The sequence below is a fragment of the Amblyraja radiata genome, chromosome 3, assembly GCF_010909765.2.
Source record: "Amblyraja radiata isolate CabotCenter1 chromosome 3, sAmbRad1.1.pri, whole genome shotgun sequence".
NCBI lineage: Eukaryota > Metazoa > Chordata > Chondrichthyes > Rajiformes > Rajidae > Amblyraja > Amblyraja radiata.
In genome coordinates, this window is record NC_045958.1 from 51,286,048 (window position 1) to 51,296,727 (window position 10,680).

The window sequence follows — 10,680 nt, forward strand, 5'->3', positions numbered from 1 at the left end:
GATTCAGGGACAGTTTCTTCACAGCTGTTACCAGGCAACTGAACCACCCTACCAACAATTAGAGAGCAGTCCTGAGCTACTATTTACCTCATTGGAGACCTCGGACTATCTTTGATCGGACTTTATTGGATTTTATCTTGCACTAAACGTTCTTCACGTTATTCCCTTAATCATGTATTTGTGCACCGTGGATGGCTCGATTATAATCATGTATTGTATTTCCACTGACTGGGTAGCATGCACCAAAGCTTTTCACTGCACCTCAGTATATGTGACAATAAACTAAACCCAAACTCATGAGCACAAGGCTTTTGTGGTGTAATTGCACAGACACAGATGCCACATGCACAGGGCTGTCTTGAGCTGCCCGATGCAGGAGCCCACCTCCCAGGAAAAGCGCTTGTTGTGATTCCCGAGCCGAACACCCATCGGGTAGGCTGAACCTCGGGAGGGTTGTGTTTACAGCGAGTAAACACTTACATGGGGCCCGACCCCAGTCGGCAGCGCAACCACTCAGAGGCGCTGACTCGGCTCCCAATCCCGGGTTTCTCATAAATATACACACACACACACACATACACGTGGGCTAGATGACATAAGTCCTCAGGGGGGAAAAAATTGCCTGCGGGCCGGATGTTTTCAGGCTACGGGCCGGATCCAGCCCGTGGGCCGTAGGTTGCTGACCCCTGTTCTACACCTACATATCTTGTATCATCCTTGTAACTCCGTAGGCTGTTCGTTGCATGCTTATATGTCCTTGTGGCAGCCAAAACTGCTTTAGGCGCAGTTTAACCAAGAGCAATAAGCGTTTCTTACTTTTACTACTTTTTAATTCTATCCCTCGAGAAATAAATCCTGATGCTTTGGGAATTGAATTCCAAACCCTTTATTCCTCTATCCTACCAACACTGGGTTCCCAGCAAAGTAATAAATGAACTCGGTGTGTTAAATAAAATATACCACTTTGCATGTATCTGCAGAACCTCATCTTCCAATTATTTCCTTATTTGTTGTAGTCCTCCTTGACTTTTCTTGCTCACGTTGCGATCTCCCCCAATTTGCCGATGCCTTTAAATTTTGGAATTATGTTATCGATCCCAAGCTCTATCTTTAATGTAAATTGTGAACGGTTGTGATCCCACTACTGATCCACGGAACCGGTACTTGCCTCTTGAACTATGAATAGCTAACATAGAAACATAGAAAATAGGTGCAGGAGTAGGCCATTCGGCCCTTCGAGCCTGCACAGCCATTCAATATGATCATGGCTGATCATCCAACTCGGTATCCTGTACCTGCCTTCTCTCCATACCCCCTGATCCCTTTAGCCACAAGGGCCACATCTAACTCCCCCTTAAATATAACCAATGAACTGGCCTCAACTACCTTCTGTGGCAGAGAGTTCCAGAGATTCACCACTCTCTGTGTGAAAAATGTTTTTCTCATCTCGTTCCTAAAGGATTTCCCCTTTATCCTTAATCTGTGACCCCTTGTCCTGGACTTCCCCAACATCGGTCGGGAACAATCTTCCTGCATCTAGCCTGTCCAACCCCTTAAGAATTTTGTAAGTTTCTATCTTTAGTCTCCTTTTCTGCTTTTTCTCTAGGCACCAGTTAGCAATGCATTTCACTAAATTACACTAACTCTGCATTCTTTGATCTTATTTACTAGTCCTTAATAAAGGCCAGTTGAAAATCTAGATAATCACTAAATCATTACCATTGTGTAAGAAGGAACTGCAGATGCTGGTTTAAACCGAAGATAGACACAAAAATCTGGATTAACTCAGCGGGACAGGCAGCATCTCGGGAGAGAAGGAATGCATGACGTTTCAGGTCAAGACCCGAAACGTCACCCATTCCTTCTTTCCAGAGATGCGGCCTGTCCGGCTGAGTTAATCCAGATTTTTGTGTAAATCATTACCATTGTCTACTCATTTGCTTATCTGAAAATTTAATGGTGTTCAAGCAAAACAATCCCTTTTGCAATCCATGCTAACTATTTATTAATTAATTCTATATGCATGCTCTGTCTAATTATTCTGCCTTAACTCAAACTTCAGTAACTGCTGCCTAGTTACTAACTGTACCTTGAGATACTGATCCACAGGGGGAGCTCTGCAATCAGTTTCTTCCTACAGGTCTTGTCAGCCATGTAACCTCATGCAGCTATATTTGGGAATTATAGTGTATACATAGGTGCAAGTATAAAACTGTTTTTTTTCTTTTTCAGCTATATCCAGAGAATATACATTGCCCTTTGTGTCTTTGACAAACCTGTGTCCTTGCATAGAAGATTATTCTTTTGTCCACCCAGGCCACCTTTAACTCCCAAGTGGACATTAACTCATACACCTCAACCGTTTTGGACTATATAAAATTCTGCACTGACAACGTCACTACCCACAAACAGATAAAGACCTTCCCTAACCAGAAGCCGTGGATGAGCAGGGAGGTCAGAGTCCTGCTGAAGGCTCGCGATGCCGCATTTAAATCTGGCGACGCTGAGGGATACAGCTCATCCAGGGCCAATCTGAAAAAGGGAATTAGGAACTCTAAACTCAATCACAAACGGCAGATCGAGGAGCATTTCCAAAACAACTCCGACCCCAGGCGCATGTGGCAAGGAATCAAATCCATTGCCGATTACCATAAAGTTAACACTTTCCCCCCCCCCCCAGACAACGCCTCCCTTCCTGACGAGCCAAACCACTTCTATGCTCGTTTTGACCAGGACAACAAAACTCCAGCCAGCAAAGCTGCCCCACCCCCGAACGAACAACCCCTCAGTCTCTCCACCTCTGCTGTACAAGGTGCACTGAGCAAGGTGAATGAGCACAAAGCTGCCGGCCCCGATGGCATCCCCGGGCGTGTGCTCAGGGCATGTGCTGGACAACTATCCCCGGTTCTCACTGACATTTTCAATCTGTCACTGGCCCAGGGTGTTGTCCCCACTTGCCTCAAGACATCAACCATTGTGCCAGTGCCCAAACAATCAGCTTCAGGGAGTCTCAACGACTTCCGCCCAGTGGCACTCACCCCTGTCATCGCAAAGTGATTTGAGCGGCTGATCTTGGCTCACCTCAAAGCCAGCCTCCCCCCCACACTGGACCCCCATCAGTTTGCCTATCGGACCAACAGATCTACAGAGGACGCCATATCTGCGGCCCTACACTCAGCCCTGACCCACCTGGACAGCAATAACACCTACATCAGGTTGCTGTTCATTGATTTCAGCTCCGCCTTTAACACTGTCATCCCCGCCAGCTTGATCACCAAACTCAGCGGACTTGGCATCTCCACCTCCCTCTGCAACTGGACACTGGATTTCCTCACCAACAGACCACAGTCTGTTAGGGTCAACAACCTCACCTCCTCCACTATAACACTGAACACCGGCGTGCCACAGGGCTGTGTGCTCAGCCCTCTCCTCTACTCCCTCTTCACCCATGACTGCATCCCTAAGTATGGCTCCAACGCCATCATTAAATTTTCCGACGACACCACGGTGGTAGGGCTGATCAGTGACAACGACGAGTCAGCCTACAGGGAGGAGGTCCAGCACCTGGCAGCCTGGTGTGCCAACAATAACCGCGTCCTCAACTCCAAGAAGACGAAGGAAATTATTGTTGACTTCAGGAAGAACAGAGGGGGCAGACATACCCCCATCCACATAAACGGGACTGAGGTGGAGCGCGTCTCCAACTACAAATTCCTCGGGGTACACATCTCGGAGGATCTGTCCTGGTCCCTCAATACCACCAAACTGATCAAAAAGGCGCAGCAGCGCCTTTACTTCCCGAGGAGGCTCAAGATAGCTCACCTGTCATAGAAACATAGAAATTAGGTGCAGGAGTAGGCCATTCGGCCCTTCGAGCCTGCACCGCCATTCAATATGATCATGGCTGATCATGTCCCCCCAGATCCTGACCAACTTTTACCGCTGTACCATCGAAAGCATCCTGACCACCTGCTTCACGGTATGGTACAGCAGTTGCACCGCAGCAAACAGGAAGGCACTACAACGGGTGGTGAAAAACGCTCAGCACATCATCGGTGCCCCGCTCCCTGCCATGGATGCCCTCCACCGAAAACGGTGTCTGAGACGGGCCAGGAAGATCATCAAGGACCCCTCTCACCCTAACCATGGACTGTTTGCCCTCCTCCCATCAGGGAGGCGGTACAGGAGCCTCAGGTCTTGAACTAGCAGAATGAGGAACAGCTTTTTCAACAACACACTTACATTGCTGAACTCGGAGTCCCGTCGCTAGATATCTTTGGTCTCCATCCACATTGTTAACCAGTACTCTTCTTACTCTAATGTATGCTTGTTCTGTATTTTTTTTAATTCCTATCTTGCACTATGACTATGACCAGACGCTAAACTGCATGTCGTTGTACCTATACTTGTATCTGTGCAATGACAATAAAGTTGAATTGAATTGAAATTGTAATGTGCCCTAAATGCAAAAGTATTGACATTTATAGATGTCTGCCTATTATTCTGCACAAAGCATTGACATGTGGAATGCATGTTCTTTTTATTCCAGCAAATGAAAACTCCAGAGAGCCGGTTTTCGGGCCACAATGTGACACCTCAGTACAGGATGCATTCTTACTACTCTGCTGCCTCTTACCTGGGCCAGGGGCTAAGCACAGCTGCATGTGTTCCTCAGCTGTTCACACTGGAAGATGGCTCCTCCTTCTCAGATGTAAAATCCAATGGTAGGTTTATTTTTGTTAGTTCAATTTTTAAGGTATCTGTGTTATATAGGATATGATTCATTGAGGTTGCTCAGTGTTCATATCAAAGTCAACGTGTACTTGGTGCAGTTTTGGAGCAGAAGAGTTTCATTTACCAAGGGTGTTAGAAAATTAGACAATAGAGTGTATCTCTTATGTGTATTTCAATCGGTACTGATAGCAAAAGGGGCTAGGTATGTGGTAAATTTTCCTCTACTCTGCCCCGGAATATTCATTTACAAAAGCTCAGAAGTCTCCCACATACATCACAAGTGTGTCTTCTCTTTTCCATTTTCTCACATTCTCTTGTATAATTTTTAAACCCCTTCCCTTGGAGCTTTAAGCACTTGCTTGTACACTTTAGCAAGCCTTTCTACTTCTTATAAGGCACGAACCAGGAGCATGATGCAGTGCTACCTATTGTAATGAGTGCAGGTTCAAAAACACTCAGGACACTTCACGATCCAAGATAAAACAGCATGTTTGATTGTTACTCATTTTACTACCTTAAACATTCATTGCTTTCACCACCACTGTAGAGTGATTTCAGTCTGCATCACTCGCAAATGCCCAGCAGTTACTTGCCAAGGCTATTTTAGCAGCAAAAAGAGCAAACTTTACCACCAAAAAGGAAAACACCACATCTTGCATGTTTTACACCAAGTCACTCATCATCGGATTCATCATCTTCACCTTAATGGTGATTAGAGCTGGACAATAACCGTTATCCATGACAAGAATAGCCAGATCCCAAAATTTTAATAAATAGATATTTTACTTTTAACGTGGAAAATTTAAAAACTCAAAACATTGCAATAATGATACCTTTCAGAAATAATTTATACTTGGATAATTAACTTCATAAATGTGGCATCAAGACAGTTAGCCAAGGAATAATGCCCAAAAGTAGAATTAAAATAGGAATCATAAAATATTTAGCCATTCTAGCTTTCTCACAACTGAAATTGCGCTTTAGTACGAAGACATAAAAGCAAATTAAATGCTTCATGTAAAAATCTAGAAAAGGTCAATCAAAATTATTTTTCCTACCATCGATATTATTCTTGAAAATGAAATGTGTTTAAGAATTTGGACGTGACCCCGAGCAAAAATTTCAGAACTAAATCTTTGCTGTCTATTTTTTAATGTGAATGATATCTTCCAATTAGTTTTAAAATGCTTACAGACATTGGGGTATATTTTCTGAAAGGCTCTCTAAGGAAAATTCTAATAGAAAACATTAAATTGTTTGTAATTTTAAGGCAGACATTAAATTGTTAAAAATAAGTGGTTAAGGTCTCTATTAAATAATGATGAAAATAGCTTTTACTAAAATATTTTAGTATTGACCAACATAACATAATCCAGTCCCAACATTATTAAGAAAAGCTGTTTGTAATTAAAAAATATTGCTTCCCTTTTCCATTGTTGTTTGTTTAATCTTTTGCTCTTCTCTCATTCACGAGGTTGCTGCCATGTTGTTGTCAATTGATTAGTCTGCACTCACTGTGCCCATTGGCTATGATGTTGTGAGGAATTTCAAGTTGCAGACTTTGTGGCTAAATTCTGCAGGTCTGCAGCAGTGCTGTTGTCAGAGACACGAGCAATCCAACAGGCTCACTCATCCCTGTTGCTGCATTCCTTGAGTCGATCTGATAGGTAACCTGCAACCTGAGATTGCCCAGTTGGGTTGTTTGGTACTTGGTGAATGTACTGTATTGAAAGCAAGTCAGCATGTGTAGCGAGGGAGTTGTTGTAAAGTAACTGAGGAATGTTGGTAGGAACTTTATTTTTGTTTTCTCAGTAGCAGTTTTCATTCTTGTAGGATTCATTTTAAAGTGTAGATGTTGATGTAAATCACTTTGTTACACTCCATCCACAATTTCAGTCACGCAGCAATTTAATATTTTATGGCAAAATGTGGAGTTAAAAACAGCCCAAGACTTGTGTAAAAATTCATGCCCACACCTTCTACCACACTGCAGTCCCCCCGTTCCATTCTCCCTCACTCACCCTCTCTCTTCACTCAGTTCCCTTATATGCTGCACCTAGTGAGGCTGCCCTCCCACTCTTTGGGGCTGTTCCCTGGCTAATATTCATCATTTTCCCCCCTCCTTCCCATCACCTCACCTCTGGGTCACAGCATCTCTGGTACATGAAGACTGCAATTCAGCACAGTGCACACACTTGAACCTCCCCAGAGATAGTCCATAATGTTGGCTGATTGTGGTCACATGCTGCTGTGTGGGAGAGTCTAAAAATGAAAGTAAGCGAAAACAGGCCAGAACAGATGCAGATGCTGTGTTTGCTACACCGGCACACTGGTAAGAAACTTACACGACTGTACCAGTAAGACAATTGAATTACCTTCATTTCTGGGGCCAATAGATGGGCCCAGACATGTGTGTTGTCAGCAGATGGGATTTACTTATTCTTTGGGGGTGTCTAACTCAGCCAACACACTTGTTAGCTTGACATCATTCTCACATTCTGTGCCCAAAACTTTGTGGTGTGAGTGCACCTACAGGTACTTGAGTGTGAATTTGTGCGAACTCTTCACTCACTGTGCACTTTTCTCGCCATTGGACCAAAACTTTGTTCTCTGAAGATCATGTAAAACCTGCTTTACAAGTAAAGGAAATCATATGCAGGAAGCTTCCATTCCTTAAAATCAGTTAAAGATGTGTAATGTCAGAACAATCATGAACACCAGCAGGGGAAAGACCTGAGCACCGCTTTCTTATCATAGTTCTGCAACTCAGTCGTTTTGACATTGACATAGTTGCCTTCAGTAGACCAGAGAAGACCAATTTAAGGAACAAGGTGGTGGCTATATCTTCTGGAAGCATACACTGGAAAAAGAACTCCATCTTCATGGGATTCATTTTACAATCAATAATGAGCTGTCTAGTATAATGACAGCAGCCATCCTGGGATAAATAAGCATCTCATGATCTTGTTCATTTGGAAGTTGCACTAACATGCTGTGGCTATGAGTGCACGTGGCCCAACCTGGGAGTTACAAATGAGGTCAAGAAGAAATTATGCTTGGACCTTGAACGTCCCAATCTAAGTCCCAATGAGACAAACTGATCTTTCTTGGTGATTTCTCTGCAAAAGTCAGGGAGTAGTGTGGATTCCATCCATCAAGAGTACAGTAGATATGATCTTCACATCCCAGAAATCCAAGACATATACAGGGTGCATTACCATGTATTGTACATGCTTTTCTTGACATTGGCATTTTCAATTCTATTAGCTGAGGAAATACATTCTCAACTGTGGCTGTCCTCAGAAATTCATTACCATTCTCTGTTTGTGACATGATCTGCAAGCCATGATGCTAACCAATGCGTCCACCACAGACCAAATATCAGTTCAGTCTGGAATTGAGCAATGCGTCACAACAACCTTCTCCTCAGTCTGCATTTCTGCACCTCACCTCTGACAAGCTGTGTGTTGGAGTGGACTTATTCTACAGGAAAAAACAGGTTCATATAATGGTTCAGCCTTTGACGTTTGCATTCTAGAACCAAACATAGAGACAACAGTGGGGTTTCTGCATCTGGACATTGAAAGGCTGAGTTCCAGATCATTGTTCACTCCTTTGTAAGCATGTGAAAGGATGGATATTCTGAAGACAAAGATCCACTATTGATTTCCTACTCTAGTACATTCTTATTCTAATTGTCAAGGTACTTGAGGAAACTGGAAAACTGGGATCACTTTCCATGTCTCGGGGGTCACTTCTGAGTGAAGGCAGACATCGATGATTAAATTCACAACCACCTCCAATCTGTGTAGGAAAGAACTGCAGATGCTGGTTTAAATCGAAGGTAGACACAAAATACTGGAGTAACTCAGCGGGACAGGCAGCATCTCTGGAGAGAAGGAATGGGTGACGTTTCGGGTCGAGACCCTTCTTCAGACTGATGTCGGGCAGGAGGCGAGACAAAGATAGAATGTAGTCAGAGTTAGTAAGATTAGTGGGAGAACTAGGAAGGGGGAGGGGGTGGAGAGAGAAAGCAAGGGCTATCTGAAGTTAGAGAAGTCAATGTTCATACCGCTGGGGTGTAATCTACCCAAGCAAAATATGAGGTGCTGTTCCTCCAATTTGCACTGGGCAAATCTACTGTATCTGCTGTTCCAGGTGTCAACTTCTCTACATCAGCGAGACTAAGCACAGGATCGGCGATCGTTTCGCTGAACACCTCTGCTCAGTCCGTCTTAACCGACCTGATCTCCCGGTGGCTCAGTACTTCAACTCCCCCTCCCATTCCCAATCTGACCTCCGTTATCAGAGTGAGGCCCAGCGCAAATTGGAGGAACAGCACCTCGTATTTCGCTTGGGTAGTTTACATCCCAGCGATATGAACATTGACTTCTCTAACTTCAGATAGCCCTTGCTTTCTCTCTCCATCCCCTCCCCCTTCCCAGTTCTCCCCCTAGTCTTACTGTGTCTGACCAACATTCTATATTTGTCCCGCCCCCTCCCCTGACATCAGCCTGAAGAAGGGTCTCGACCCGAAACGTCACCCATTCCTTCTCTCCAGAGATGCTGCCTGTCCCGCCAGCAGTTACTCCAGCATTTTGTGTCCACCACCTCCAATCTGTTAACACAACCTTCAGCCAACTCTGGAAAAAATTATCAATATCCATGATCACAAACATGGCCCCCCCCCCCCCCAAGCCCCTGGTTTACCAGGGAGCATTGATACTGGCCCTCTCATATACTAGAGAATAGAAGGAAGCTGACTTAGAGAATACTGTAGATGGCCAATCTACAGTAAGCACGTAAAAACACTGGAGAATTACCAGCAACCGTCTCTACAAAATCCCCCAATTTCTTTGCGGGATCGGTGATCCAATGTCAATCTTTCTCTCCCAGACCCACAAGTCCTACATCAAGTCTCTGGGCACACTTACTCAGCACCGAATGAGAGGCCACATTGTCAGCATGTCTTAGACCAGACTTTTGAAACAAGCTCCCTATTCCAAGCTTCATTAATATCATGAAAAAGCCTCCTTCAAAAAATGTGAAACTCTCACCAAGTCTCTAGGTCATGACAGCTCAGAATGGAAAAGGAGCATCTGGGAAAGCATTGAGCACATTGGATCTTTACAATGTGAGCTTGCGGAAGGCATGTGTAAACAGTGGAAGTAGTTCACAACACCCTAAACTACCCACGCTCCACTGCATCCCCACCTACATCCCACAAGCAGCATCTGCCTCACTGTGCACTTGTGGATTGCACATCAAAGTCTTCAACCACTTCAAAACTCACAGAACTAGATGGAAGCGTCATCCTTTACCCAGATTAACTTTCTATGGAAAAGGAAAAAAAAAAGATTTTCCCCTTCTTATGAAAGTCTATTTGATACTGTTTTAATGGACTTCCTCTCCAACAATACCTGCCTATAAATGTACTGTAATCGTTCCAGTTCATGTTAGTGCAGTAATTCTGCTCAGAACCGTTGACATTATCACACCTTGAACTCCCAATATTTAACCCTGCCAGAGATTGAGATGATGGAAAGGAAGGAATTGTTCCTCTTCCACAGGTAACCCAGCAACTAAAACATCAACTGGAACAACTCTTCACTTACTAAATACGTTAATGAGACTTACTGCAATTCCCAGTTTTGAATCATATGCTTGAAAATGTGTATGACATATGTCTGCTTTGTCCCCAAGTATAGAGTTTATTCTTTGTGTGTCACATACCTAGCCTGTAAGTTGTATGCTCTTCTACACTGTTAATAGACAAACCTAATGCTGCATTTAACTGGATAAAGGTTCTACAGTAAAACTCCAATAATCCGACCTTTGGTAGTGCTGGACTGGCATTTTTTTTTTTGCATTCTTGGATGTTATTTCTGTTGCTACTCCAGCACACTTTTAATTCACATTTTTTAGATGTTACACGTTAGCGTAATT

At 43.9% G+C, this 10,680-nt stretch overlaps 1 protein-coding gene across 1 annotated transcript in view; it reads left to right on the top strand.

The window, feature by feature from the left end:
- Positions 1–5,215, top strand: part of dmrt1 (doublesex and mab-3 related transcription factor 1) — a 71,452-nt gene extending 66,237 nt beyond the window's left edge. The window contains exons 4-5 of the mRNA XM_033018786.1: positions 4,550–4,724; positions 5,130–5,215. Coding sequence (XP_032874677.1) covers positions 4,550–4,724; positions 5,130–5,215 — 261 coding nt within the window. The remainder of the gene's footprint in view (positions 1–4,549; positions 4,725–5,129) is intronic.
- Positions 5,216–10,680: the final 5,465 nt, after the last annotated feature.